The 14,818-nt window shown below is 40.6% G+C and overlaps 1 protein-coding gene across 14 annotated transcripts in view; it reads right to left on the bottom strand.

Annotated features, from left to right (window-relative positions):
- TNS3 (tensin 3) overlaps positions 1–14,818 on the bottom strand; it is a 249,233-nt gene that overhangs the window by 54,525 nt on the left and 179,890 nt on the right. For all 14 annotated transcript variants that reach the window (XM_072853455.1, XM_072853458.1, XM_072853450.1 and 11 more), the window contains 3 exons: positions 3,087–3,265; positions 2,617–2,734; positions 2,434–2,517 (listed from right to left, as the gene is read on the bottom strand). In XM_072853455.1, coding sequence (XP_072709556.1) covers positions 2,434–2,517; positions 2,617–2,734; positions 3,087–3,265 — 381 coding nt within the window. The remainder of the gene's footprint in view (positions 1–2,433; positions 2,518–2,616; positions 2,735–3,086; positions 3,266–14,818) is intronic.

Genomic DNA, 14,818 nt, shown 5'->3' with positions numbered 1-14,818 from the left:
CTTACTGTAGATACAGGCAATAAATAGAATAGTGAAGGGAAAAGAGAGAAAAGAAAAAAAATATTTAAAGTAAGATTCTAATATTGCCTCTGGCAATAGAAGTTTCCGTGTTCTGGTGGGAAAGTCACCCAACTCACATTTCTTAGAGGTGCTTGCTAATGGTGTATTGCATGTTTTCTAGCTGACCCACCTCATACACCTTTAACCTTTATTTTCAAAGTACATTATGTTTGCAGCTAAAAGCAAAGCCATAGGGAGCTGAGCACTTAACCTGTAGCATTCAGTACACCTTGAGCATCATTTTTAAAGGGGCATTCAAAGGGAGAATTATCTGTTTTGGTCTAAGCTAGACTAATTATTTTCAGTGTCCCATTAACTGAGTATCCAAACCCAGCATTTGAGAGATGACAGCATTTGGAATTAAGCAGGAGAATCACCAACACGATAGAGAAATACACTGAAAGCCACAAAATTTTCCAGGGCAAGTCCTAACTCTTAGCAACAGTGATGGAAACCATTTAACAACAAAGTGTTCAGCAGATTAACTCAACGTAAGCAACATGCAATTGATTTGCTGAAGCTACGCTCCAGAGGATATCTACCACTAATTGTTTAAGAGTTGAGAGAGTAAAGGGCAAAGCCACAGCAACTGAACCATAAAGAGATGTCTTGAACTGGGTAGAAGACTGTTTTATTACTAAAGATAATTTTATTCTGTGTTGATGTTGTTTGCTTTTGATAACTATTAAATGAGGCAAATTAAACAGCAAGGTTTTTTTTCCAAAGTTAAAAACACAAAACTAACTATTATTGCTTCAAAAGCCACTATCAAATTTATTGGAAATTCTACTATCAAGATCCTGCCTGAGAAGACAGTCATAGCCCAAGCAATAAAACCATATATACACATGAATTATCACCTGAACATCTTCTAATGCATACAATTTAAATGAATGTCTGTGATTTTTATTCAAGTTTTAAATAAATTATGTCGACTTCCTTCTATGTCCAGCACTTTTGGATGCAGTCATGTGAAATACTTTTTTTTAAACTTGTTGTTTTAAAATAATTTCACACAGAAAAGGTGACAGCTAACAATAGCTGTGCTAGTTTTGGCTGGGATAGAGTTAATTTTCTTTATAATAGCTAGTATGGGGCTATGTTTTGGATTTGTACTGAAAACAGTGTTGATAATGCAGAGATGTTTTAGTTGTTGCTAAGTAGTGCTTATATTAAGTCAAGGACTTTTCAGCTTCCCATGCTCTGCCAGGTGCACAAGAAGCTGGGAGGAGACACAGCTGGGACAGCTGACCCCAACTGACCAAAGGGATATTCCATATGACATCATGCTCAGTATATAAAGCTGGGGAAGAAGAAGGAAGTGGGGGACATTAAGAGTGATGGCATTTGTCTTCCCAAGTAACCATTATGCATGATGGAGCCCTGCTTTCCTGGAGATGGCTGAACACCTGCCTGCTGATGGCAAGTAGCAAATAAATTCCTTGTTTTGCTTTGCTTGCTTGCACAGCTTTTGCTTTACCTATTAAATTGTCTTTATCTCAACCCAGGAGTTTTCTCACTTTTACTCTTCTAATTCTCTCCCCCATCCCACCAGGGGGGAGTGAGCGAGCGGCTGTGTGGTGCTTAGTTGCCGGCTGGGGTTAAACCATGACAATATTTTTAGCAGCAAAGAGTTAAGGCCTCAAAGAAGAATCCTTTATTAATAAAATTCATAGCTACATCACATTAAATCATTAACCATGTAATCATCTATTAACAACTACTTTTCCATGCTTGCACATTTACAAACTGTATTGTGGCAAAAAACCCTCCAGAACATTCACTCCTTTGATTAAGGATCTCCTTGACTTAAGCATAGCTACTATTTGTCAAGCTCTATTGTCAGCTTCACCTGCCTGGCAAGATGGCAACATGGATATCACCCCTCTTTCCTCAGATGGAGACAAAACCTACTAAAAATCACAAGGAACTCAAGTCTCCTGACAGTACTGTTTTGATATTATCAAATATCAGCAGAGAGATCATGGAACATTGAAACCACACAAACACATACAGAGAACAAGAGCAGGATAGCCTCAAACACTGAATTGCATTTCCTGTTATTGCCATGACGCAACTGCCTAATTGCTCCACACTGATTTTGGACACTGAACATGAACATGGGACTCCCTGTTGGCAATTAACGGTATTAAATCTTTCTTGGATAATTCTTCATTGTTTACTTCTTTTTGATATGATCAAAATAGTACTGCTAAATTCTATTTCTCCAACTTGCACATGTCTATTCCTATTTATAAAGGAATTTCTCCAACTTGCACATGTCTATTCCTATTTATAAAGGAATAACCACCATTGTGTTAGTTGCCTTCATACACAGTTCAGTTTCAAATTATTTAAATAGGGGTATCTTACCAGGACTGGTTCTGTACAGCTCAGATGGGCTGCTGACCTTTTGGCTGAAGGGAATCCGCTGATGGTATAGTGGAGGTGTTTTCACTAGGAGAGAAGGGAAAGTACAATTCCTCTTCAGTAACAGCTAAAATGTTAATGGTGCTATTAAAATAAATAAATAAAATGAGACAGACATTTCCTTACCATATGATGTCTCTGGTAACAGGGGAAAAGCTGGTGTGGATGGGACAGCTTCATTTCCATTTTTTGTTGGGGAGAAGATTCCCCCGTCTATTTCGTCTTGGTAACGTGCAACAGCCATCTAGAAAGGGCACAAAAAAGCAAAATTACAGTGTGAAAGTTCCCACTTACCCCTACAACACAGTGGGGCATTTTTCATCAGATTACAGAAGGCTCCATATAATCTAGTCCACTGTTCCAGCAGAGAGATCCTGGAACACTGAAAACATGCAAACACACAGAGAGGACAAGAGCAGGACATCCTTAAACACTGAATTGCATTTCTGAGATAACCACAGTAATTTGTTCTTCTTATTGCCACGATGCAAGTGCCCAATTGCTTCACATTGATTCTGGACACTGAACATGAACATGGGACTCCCTATTGGCCATTCGCTTCAATAAATATTTCTTGAAAATTCTTCATTGTTTACCTCCTTGGTCTCCTCTACAGGAATCGGTGATCCTGGATTTACAGCCTGGTCAGCAGCAGGAGACTTCATCCATTCACCCCTATTATACGATGGCTGCCCAGGGACATCGTTGTCATACTGCCCAACACTTAACTTTCTGATCCTTCCCCCTGTTGCATCATCATCTTGCATACCTGTTGCTGAAAACAAATAAGTAAACTGATTAATAAACTAATTTTTTTTTCAGTTAGAGCTGTTAAAACAAACTTCACTATTGTGCCTTCAGTGATTCTGTTCAAGAATGCTCATGAAATAACTGGTTTCATAACTGCTTTACAAAACCACACAGGTGGGGGAATAAAAGTCACTTGTAGTTAGCCTTGCTGACGCAAGTTGGAACATAGTTGCAGTACACCTGAGGTTCGAGAGGAGTGAAGCAGTATATTTTTGGAAGAGGTTACCCCCGGTGCCTCCGGTAGAGCCTGCCAGCAGGGGCCGCTACGGGCAGCCAAATGGGAAACGTCTCTTTCCATCCCTAACGCACAGCAGCTCTCGGCAGCAAAACGATTGCTGCTTTCCAGGACTGCATTTTCCCCGAAAAAACAGCTTCTTTTTAGCTAACACAGACCCTGGCCCTTATAAACCCCAGCTCACTGTACACCTTTTGTGACACACATGGCAATCACACTTAATCACAAAAGTTAGGTATTAGATATGCACAGGAGCTGTAACCTTTTGGAGTCTGAGGAAAAGAGCACAAGAGTAAGCTGAGCCACCAGAACAATCCAGGATATTCAAGGGCATAAAGCAGTATTTGCTTCCAAAGTCACTATTAAGAGAGTGTCATTAGATACAGCTTTATGATTAGCAGGACTTTATACTTAGTCATCCACTCCCACCAACAGGCACTTTCAGAATATTCCTGCAGCAATTTCTTTTTCCACCCTTCTTGGTAAGAATAAGTCAACAATAAGGATCCCACAGTCCTTATTGTGTAGTCACAGGACAGTACAAAAATAACCATATGCGTAGCAACTTTTCAGGTACTCCTCTGAGAGTTTTTATTGTCTATATATGCAAAAAGATCTTTGAGAATTAGCTATTTCTCTTAAAAGAGCTGAGGATTTCTGAAAGAACTTATTTTCATTGCTTGGTGTCATTTAAAACTCTTACAATCATTTACAACTGTAAGTATGTGTTGATTAAGCACATCTCCTACACACCCTGATCATAGAGCCATAACAGTAGGAGTCCAAAGCCCTTCATCTAAACCAGCAGGAGGGCAGAACCAGCCACTTCGGTAGAGAAAGACAAGAGTGTACACTTTCCACACACATCCATTTCCTAATTGGATGTAGCTGACAGAAGCCAAGGTGTAAAATCTGGTGTGCCTGTATTACAGACATTTCACCTTGATTATATAGCACAATTATAGAGCATCATGCACAAATAGGTTTCTGTATAGGAGAACAGTTTTTATTCAAGATGAAAATATAGACAGGGATTTCAGACTAAAATCCATGGCACTTAAGTGATTCTGCATTGACATACATATGTATCAACCTGAATAACTTGCTGGCAAGTAGTGGCTTATCCTAAAAATATTAATAAATCTCTTGTAAAACTACAGAATTAGACACTTTCAAAAATCCAGGTCTGCTACCATCAAAGCCAGTGTGATAGTAACTACTACTAAAGCCAATAAATAAATAAAACCCTGCTAGTCACTTATGAAAATTCCACCAATATGGTTAAATTTCAGGGTCCAAATTTAGCCAGTTATTTATTTTATTGAGTCAATATAAATATACCTAGCACATCTTGGAAAAGACACAGCTAAGATTCTGTTTTTATGGTACAATTTTGAAAACTAAAATAGTTTTTAAGCACCTGTATTTTCAACAATTATTTAACCCTTTTTTCCTGACTTTATATGTGGTCTTTCAGGTGGAAAGAGTATCTTCTAAAGACACTGTGAGCAAACTAGATGCATCAAACATGATCTTCGAAGCTAGAAAAGAAAAGGACATGAAATCACAAATCTCTTCCAAACTTCTTAAGTGATGCTAAAAAGTCATGAAGATTTCTACTGACATTGAAGGCACTTAGGAACGTAGACAGGGTTCATAGTACTCCAGAATTTACCGACTTTTTGCATTGGAATTCCTTTTTTATTTGTAATTTCTGTAAAGAAAAATGAGTGGGAATCACTGTGCAGAATCTCAGCCTTCGAAGAGACCATCTGAGACCAGGCACTCCCAGTCCCACCACTCCTCCATAGGAGGCAATGGGAGCCAGGAACAGCACATCAGAGTTTCACTCCATTTGTAATGAGGTTATTAAGGTACAGGCAGTTTCTTTCTGAATGTGCCTCTCCTACTTAACACAGCCACGTAGACTCCTTTATGAGAGAGAACATCTACCTTTTGGATGGGTCGAAACAGACCTTAAAATTTAATGCAGATTTGTCACGCTAATGAGAAGGCTTCATCATCAATGATATTCATACACTCGTGTTATTAGTGTTCATACACTCGTGAAGCTTGTAATTTCTACAAAGTTAATATAATCCTCAGAAAGCTGCAAACAGATATCTCAGGGAAACTGGACATTCTCTTGAAATAGACTGGAAGTGCTTTACATATCAAATTCCCAGCAGATGTTGGACAACAGAGGGAAGAAGTTGAGATGATACATTGCAATAAAGCTTAATGCAAATAACTTGAATCTAAGATGAAAATTAAGTGAAGAAGTCAGCAAAAAATGACTTTTACTTAGTTTATTAGTTTCATGAATGTACTTCAGAGCTGCCTCACTTAATGTAACAGATGCTTAGAGTTATTAATTTAAAAGATGTCTTTTACAGTGTAAAGTGTCAGGAGCCAAGACTTCCTAGAAGTCACATCATTCATTTTTGTTCTTGTAGTTTAGCTTAAAGTTTTGGCAGAGCTTCGTAAGTATCACAGGAGCATATATTTATTTCTTTGAAAGCATTTTGTATACTTTCATTTCTCTCTTTTTCCCTTGTGAACTACAAAAATAATTTTGTTTTCCCTGAAGAACAAATAATAACATTCCAACAGATTGGCATCAGAACAGCATCAGGCATTCATCTTGTCAGATGGTTATCACCATGCCAATGCTACAGCTAACAGAAGCATGGCCAGTGGTTAAAGGTTAATCTTTCTTTGGTTTCTTTAGCTGCTTAGCTTTCCTGGAGTACTATTGAGAGGTATTTATAACTACCAGAAAGAAAACAACACTAAGCCAAAAATCTTGTCTGCAGTGGCATGTCAACAACAGTGCTCTATCTTGTATATTAGCAGTTGTCCCGGCTGAACTTCAAAAACTGTTAACTCTTCATGTGTTATACACGTTTGTATTCACTGAGTGCATGAGGCACACCATTAAAAAGGTCCACATTTACTTTCACTTACCACAACAACTAGTAAGATGATGCTTACATGTTTCCACTTGTTTCACAGGGCTTGTAGGCTAGCCTCAAAACCGGCTTTATGTGACAGTGCGGCAAGGACGGCGGTAGGACTCTCTGGGAAGAGGTAGGACTCTCTGGGAAGAACTTTTCTTGTGGAGGTGGAAAAACAAGCTGGACCAACAGCCCTTCTGCCCATCATTTGTAAAATAGAATTATCAGTCTTTTCCAAAACCCAGCATAGTCCATCGAAGACCCTCCCTCAACTTCTACCTAGTTTGTATCACAGCCAACTGTGCAAATTACAGTCAAACTGGAAACCCCTTACAACAGGTAATTATAAACCAAAGTTCATAAGAAATATGAAAGTTTCAGCATCTTGTTTACTCCTCTGTAAGGGGCTCTAAATCACATTATAACTTTGTGCATGAAGAGGTGCGGTCACCTTTAAAGATCTGAATATTACTTCAGGCCACTCAACTACCCTTCTATTCCTCTGCATTGTTTTTCTTGGTAGAGGTTTTTTCTGTAATACATTGCTTTTGTTGAAAAGCAAAAAGACTAACATAAACTCTATAAAAAAAACTTATTCAAACTGGTTTGAGGCGGGGGGAAATATTATGATACATTGAATCACAACAGGATTAAAATGCTTTAGAGTCTCTAGATCTGTATGTTATCCTGGTTACCATTACAAATAAGTAAAAAGCATATTTAGCAGTTATTTATCCCTTGAATAACCTCCAGGCTCCATAATGTACTTCAAATTATCAAAATAATAATAATTTGCTCTCCTTAATCAGATTCCTCTGATTAAGGAATCAGAATAGAATAGAATAGAACAGAACAAAACAGAATATTTCAGTTGGAAGGGCCTATAATGATCATCTAGTCCTACTGCCAGATCACTTCACGGCTGACCAAAAGCTATATCATGTTGTTAAGGGCATTCATTGTCCAAATGCCTCTTAAACTCTGACAGGCATGGGGCATTGATCAGCTCTCCAGGAAGCCTGTTCCAGGGTTTGACCATCCTCTCAGTAATGAAATCCTTCCTAGTGTCAAGTCTACACTTCCCCTGACGCAGCTTTGAGCCATTCCCATGCGTCCTGGCAGTGGGTATCAGGGAGGAGAGACCAGCACCTCCCTCTCCACATCCCCTCCTCAGGAAGCTGCAGTGAGGTCGCCCCTCAGCCTCCTTCTCTCCAAACTAGACAAACCCAGAGTCCTCGGCCACTCCTCATAGGACATGCCTTCCAGCCCTTTCACCAGTTTTGTTACCCTCCTCTGCACACATTCAGGGACCTTAACATCCTTCTTAAGTTGTGGGGCCCAGAACTACACACAATACTCAAGGTGAGGCTGCACCAATGCCGAATACAGTGGGATAATCACCTCTTTTGACCAGCTGGTTATACTGTGCTTGATGCACCCCAGGATGCGGTTTGCCTTCTTGGCTGCCAGGGCACACTGCTGACTCCTATTGAGCCTCCTGTCGACCAGCACACCCAGACCCCTTTCTGCAGGGCTGCTCTCCAGCCGCTCCTCACACAATTTAGACTTGTGCCCAGCATTACTCCCAGGTGCAGAATCCAGCATTTGGGCTTGTTAAATTTCATCCCATTAATCATTGCCCAATGCTCCAATCTATCTAGGTCCCTCTGCAAGACATCTTGTCCCTCAAGGGATTCAACAGCACCTCCCAGTTTGGTATCATCAGCAAACTTGCTAATGGTGCATTCAACTCCTGCATCCAGATCATTGATAAATATACTGAACAGAACCGGCCCTAGAATTGAACCCTGAGGAACACCGCTGGTGACCGGTTGCCAGCCAGATGTAGCCCCATTCACTACAACCCTTTGAGCTCTGCCCTTCAGCCAGTTCTTCACCCAGCGCACCATGAACCCACTCATCCCACAGCTGGACAACTTGTCCAGAAGGATGCTGGGAGGGACAGTATCAAAAGCCTTACTAAAATCCAGAAAAACTACATCCACTGCCTTCCCTTCATCCACTAGGCGGGTCACATCATCATAGAAGGATATCAAATTAGTCATACAGGACTCTCCCTTTGTGAGCCCATGTTGACTGTGCCTGATGCTTATTCTTTAAATGCCTTTCAATAGCACCCAGTATGATTTTCTCCAAAATTTTTCCAGAGACAGAGGTTAGGCTAACAGGTCTGTAGCTCCCAGGTCTTCCCTCACACCCTTCTTGCAAACTGGAATAGCATTGGCTAGCTTCCAGTCAGCGGGGACCTCCCCAGACTCCCAAGACCTTTGGTAGATGATTGAGAGGGGTCCTGCCATAACATCCGTTAGCTCCTTCAGTACTCTGGGATTAATCCCATCAGGCCCCATGGACTTAGGAACATTCAGCTGATATAGCTGGCGCCTTACAGTTTCCATGTCCACAAATGGAAAGTCACTGTTCCCACATTCGTGGTCCTCCAACTCAGGGGACCGGGCAGCCCAAGGTCTGTCAGTATTATCAAAGACTGAGGCAAAAAAAGCATTTAATGCCCCTGCTTTTTCTTCATCCCATTAGTCAGGTGACCATCTTCAAGTATAGGTCCAATGAGGGACTAGGACTATATACAGACCTCTGTAAACGAGATTAAGGATTTATTTACAAGGACTCAGTTTATATTTACAAAACTCTGTGATTTTCTGGTTAAGAAATGCATCTAAGTGGTATTTCAAAATAATCTATAAATTTCAGAAGACAAATACCATTACACTATTTTGAAATTCCAAAAGGTTAAATTAACTTTGTGTTTATCCTTATATCCTAAAAGGCATGGGGGCTAAGGAGGATGTAAAGTGGAAAAGGTGGTTGCAGGAACCTTACAGTAAGTGCTAAAAATCTTTTTTATGGCTGTCCCTGCGGAATGAATAATCAGTTCACATTAAGAGGAAAAAAAAAAAAAAAAGCAGGACACTCCCTTAATACTCCTGTTCCATCACAAACAAAATCATCACAAACCAAGTTTTTACAGTTTAGATAACTGTAGTGGCCACTCAACTAGTCAAATGTCTTTAAATTTATAGTCTCAAGAAAACAAAGATGTGTTGGGTCCCCACTTTTCCCAAATTTCTATCTCTTTTAACTTCTTCTTTAGCACCACTTACCCTATACATTGCACAACCAGAAGTCACTCTTCACAACAGAAATACCACAATATAGTCAAAATTATAATAATACTCAAAAGACAGTATTAGTCAAAAATATTTTTAAAATATGAATTGTTCCAACAGTACCTGATTTTGTTTTATCTAATCCATTTAGACAGGGTTCACCAGTACCTTAATCTCACAGGTTCATAACTTCAGGTCATCCCACCTTCAGAGGGCTAAAATGTAGTTGTAATTTCAGAAAGTCAGTCTTCTAACAGGATTGAAGACACTGAGCTTCACAACATGAAATAATACGGATGTGAAAAAAACACGACCTGAACCGTACATTTCAGAAGCTCAGACAACTCCTTTGTTTTAAAGCGGTTATCTTGGATTCAGTTACTGAAAGATAACAATCCAAACAGTCTCCATTTCAACAAAAATTTATACATGACTTTGCAGCTATTTGAAAGGTCACTGGAATGCCCATTGTTGCTACCAATCCTAAAACAAAAACCCTTACTCTTTTGGAGTATGAGCTCCACCAAAGCCAACTGAAGCAAATGATAATTTCAACAAGTTTTAGATCAATCCTAAAAAACAGGGTTATTTTTTCTAAGAAATTTAAAGCCTCTGAAGTGGTCTAAGAATAAATAATCACATTGTATTACATTTCTCCAAATTGTTTAACGTAATTTTTTTTTCTGGTAACTTCCCTTGTCAACATTTCTCCAAATTGTTTAACATCACTTTTTTCTGGTAACTTCCCTTGTCAACCAGAAAAATTATTCAGCACTAGAAATAACATTCATCTGATCCTTCACAAAAATTGTCTTTGGATGGAAATTCACTGATGTATTGTCTATTACAAGGAAAGAAGAAACAGGTCACAGTCATGTAAATGGTGACTAAGAGGAACTTCTGTGCAATCAGTGATCTATGCATGTCCTCCACTCCACAAGTGAAACAAGAAACTTATCCAAAGTCTCTCTGCGTTTTTAGAAGCCACAATTATGATCTCCGCTTTCCATCAAGTCTCTTCACAGTGTCAAAGCCCGTTCAGTGGGTATCAGAGCATCAGGAGCTATCTCTGCACAACATGCTCAGGAACTTCCATTTCCATATGCTGCAGAAACCACCACCAGGACCTACATTCTCCCAGCCTCTCTGCAGAATGCATATCCTCATTCATTACATATACTGAGGTGCATGCATACTGATTAAAAAAGCTTGTCAAAATATGAAATATAAACAAAATACTAACAGAGTATGAAAAGTGATGTGAAGCGTCCTGGCCTTCAGCATCCCACTTGATTAAAAGCCCCTACTAAGCTGCAGTGAGATTTCAGTATGAATTCTGCCTTTTTTAGTTACACTAGCCTAAGAATACTATGCTACACAAAACAAAAACAACCCACCAAACAAACAAAACCACAAAAAACCAACACCAAACCACCCAAAATATTAAAAGGTCCCATGAAGATGTAAGGTTTGCACATTCTGTTCCATAATCCAGTTTATTCAATTGTAACATGTCTCTGTAGAAACTCCATCAACTTGGTCACCAAATAACATTTAGCTGTGGCTACATATATTGACACAGCATACAAAAAATAGTCACAGATGAGAGTTGTAAAATCAAAACTTGTACTAGTTTTCAGATGCTAGCCTCAAAACGTCCATAGTGGCTATACAGCTAAAGTGATCGCACATTTTATAACTGCTGGCTTAGGTTTAAAAGAGTTTAGAAAAAATCCACGTCACTTAAAAATGACTGAACATATCCTTGTACAGCCAACGGAAGTTGTAAGGCCTCCTATGATGCATCAAACCAACTCATCTTGAAGTATGGGTGGAAGAAATCCCTACCTGTAACTATCAAGAGAATCCAGAATTTATAAACCAGCTAACATTACTGTATAGATTCATAGAGCAGGCAGTGAGGTGGACTGAAAACTGGCTGAATGGCTTGGCCCAGAGGTGCTGATCAAGGCACCAAGTCTAGTTGGAGGCCATTAACTAGTCATGTACCCTAGGGGTCAATACTGGGTCCAGTTCTGTTTAACATCTTAATCAATGACCTGGATGATGTGGCAGAGGGTACCCTCAGCAAATTGGCTGATGACACAAAACTGGGAGGAGTGGCTGGTAGGCCAGAGGGTCATGCTGGCATCCATCATGACCTTGACAGGCTGGGGAAATGGGCTGACAGAAACCTCAGGAAGTTCAGCAAGGAGAAGTGCAAAGTCCTGCACCTGGTGAGGAACAGCCACACACATCACTATACGCTGGGGACCACGCAGCTGGAAAGCAGCTTGGCAGAAAAGGACCTAGGGGTCCTGGGGGACACCAAGTTGAACATGTGCCAGCAATGTGCCCTTGCAGCAGAGGAGGCTACCAGCATCCTGGGCTGCATTAGGCAAAGTAGTGCCAGCAGGTCGAAGGAGGTGATCCTTCTTTTCTACCCAGCACTGATGAGGCCACACCTGGAGTACTGTGTCCAGTTTGGGCTCTCCAGTACAAGAGAGACATGGACACACTGGAGACAGTCCACTGAAGGGCCACAAAGATGATTAAGGGACTGGAGCATGTCTCCACTGAGGAAAGGCTGAGAGAGCTGGGACTGTTCAGCCTGGAGAAGAGAAGGCTCAGGGGGATATCATCAATGTCTATAAATACCTGAAGGGAGGGTACACAGAGGATGGAGCCAGGCTCTTCTCCATGGTGCCCAGTGACAGGGCATGAACTGAAACACAGGAGGTTCCTTCTGAACATCAGGAAATACTTTTTTACTGTGAGGGTGACCAAGCACTGGCACGAGTTGCCAAGGGAGGTTGTGGAGCCTCCCTCCTTGGAGATACTCAAAAGCCATCTGGACATGGTCCTGGGCAACTTGCTCTAGATGGCCCTGTCTGAGTGAGTGGAGGGGAGGTGTGGATAAGATGACCTCCAGAGGTCCCTTCCAACCTCAACCATTCCATGACACAAAATAATCCCCATCTTTCAAAAGGCCCAACACAGACTTTCCTTGGTGTCTGCAAATGCTTCCAGATATGGTTTGAGTAAGTGTAATTTCAGATAGCAACAGCCTCCTCAGTGCTTTTCTTAACTTAACAAGTTGGTTCTGCTCAGACAGGTGATGCAAGGGTGCGTAACATGCTTGGCAGGGGGACAAAAATGCTTTAAATCAGACCATCCTCTGATTTAATAGCTACAGGTTGGAATTTCAGATCGTATTTTCTAACATGTCTTTTAACCCTACAATAGATTTCTGTCTCCGTATGTCTCGTCTCGTAATAATCAGCTGCTAGAAAAAACTAAGTATTTTAAATTAAGATTAAATTCAATCAAGATTACATGCACTTCATCATATCTGTAAGACACACTCTTTTTCTTAATTTATGGCACTGGCATGGAGTAATCCCATGAAACCGTACAGGCTTGGTAGAATAGAAAGCAGCTATGAATAGAACTGAATAGAAAAGCAGCTGAATAGAAAGCAGCTATGCAGAAGACATGGTGATCTTGGTTGTTGCCCTTGTGGCAAAAGTCCAACTGCATGCTGGACTATAATAGCAAGACAGTGGCCACTAGGTCAAGAAAAGTGATTACTCCCCTCTATTCAGTATTTGTGAGGCCAAATCTGGAGCACAGTGTCCAGTTTGGGGTCCCAAAGTACAAAAAATTGGACTGAATCCAGCAAAGTGTTACCAAAACAGTCAGGGACTGGAGTACCCAACATGACAGGAGGTGGGGGAAATTGGCTTGCTCACTCTCAATAACAGAAGGTAAAATGGGCCCCCACTGCTGTCTTCAACTGCCTACAGGAGGGATTACAGAGATGCAGCCAGACTCTTCTCAGAGATGCAGAGTAGTAGGACAAGAAGCAACAGACAAGTTGCAACAAGGAAAATTCTGATGAGATATAAGAAAAAAGAGCTGCCCAGGGACAGGGGTCAATCCCTGGAGCAGGCGTCTGGAAATGCCGTGAAATCTGCAATCTTGGAGGTTTTAAAAACTTGACTGGACACAACCATGGGCAACTTGATCTAACCAAATCTGCTTTGAGCAGCAGGTTGGACCCAATGACCTCCTGAGGTTCTTTCAACCTGAATCACACTGTGATTTTGTAATGCATGAATTAGAATAAAGTAGAATAGAACAGAATATTTCAGTTGGAAAGGACCTACAATGATTGTCTAGTCCTACTGCCAGATCACTTCACGGCTGACCAAAAGCTAAATCATGTTGTTAAGGGCATTGTCCAAATGCCTCTTAAACTCTGACAGGCATGCGGCATCAGGGACTGGAGTACCTCTCCAGGAAGCCTGTTCCAGGGTTTGACCATCCTCTCAGTAATGAAATCCTTCCTAGTGTCAAGTCTACACTTCCCCTGACGCAGCTTTGAGCCATTCCCATGCGTCCTGGCAGTGGGTATCAGGGAGGAGAGACCAGCACCTCCCTCTCCACATCCCCTCCTCAGGAAGCTGCAGTGAGGTCGCCCCTCAGCCTCCTTCTCTCCAAACTAGACAAACCCAGAGTCCTCGGCCACTCCTCATAGGACATGCCTTCCAGCCCTTTCACCAGTTTTGTTACCCTCCTCTGCACACATTCAGGGACCTTAACATCCTTCTTAAGTTGTGGGGCCCAGAACTACGCACAATATTCAAGGTGAGGCCACACCGAATACAGCAGGATAATGACCTTATAAAGCAGTTTTATTTGACAATACTGCCTTCAATCAACTGCAGAGCCATTTAGACAATGCCAGATGGTATCAAATCACCAAGAACTAACTTCAAATTGGAGCCATTAATTGTAAATTTTTTCACATTTAAATGTAAGACCAAACACATTTTCATTTAGAGTATCTTTTGGAAATTAGCAAAGATCTACATCAGCTTCAATGCTTAATGAAAATGTGTTAGATTGTTAGATTTTATTTGTAATTTTATAACTAAATGGGTGATCAAAGCTTGTGTATAGATGGTGGTTTGTATTTTTCTAAATCAAAAGGTGCTATCAAGCTTTGAATCTAATACTATTAACTGAAATTTCACATTGGCCTTAACAAGTTTGAAAAATTCTATCATACTGAAAATCTGGAAAGCAAGAATTGCTGCCATCAAAAGGGAAGAAATTGATTATTCAATTTTTACAGGATATTAATCTTAAAAGTTCTGTGCTGAAATTATCCGACA

The sequence above is a fragment of the Ciconia boyciana genome, chromosome 2, assembly GCF_034638445.1.
Source record: "Ciconia boyciana chromosome 2, ASM3463844v1, whole genome shotgun sequence".
NCBI classification, from domain to species: domain Eukaryota; kingdom Metazoa; phylum Chordata; class Aves; order Ciconiiformes; family Ciconiidae; genus Ciconia; species Ciconia boyciana.
This window is presented reverse-complemented; position numbering and strand designations above follow the sequence as displayed.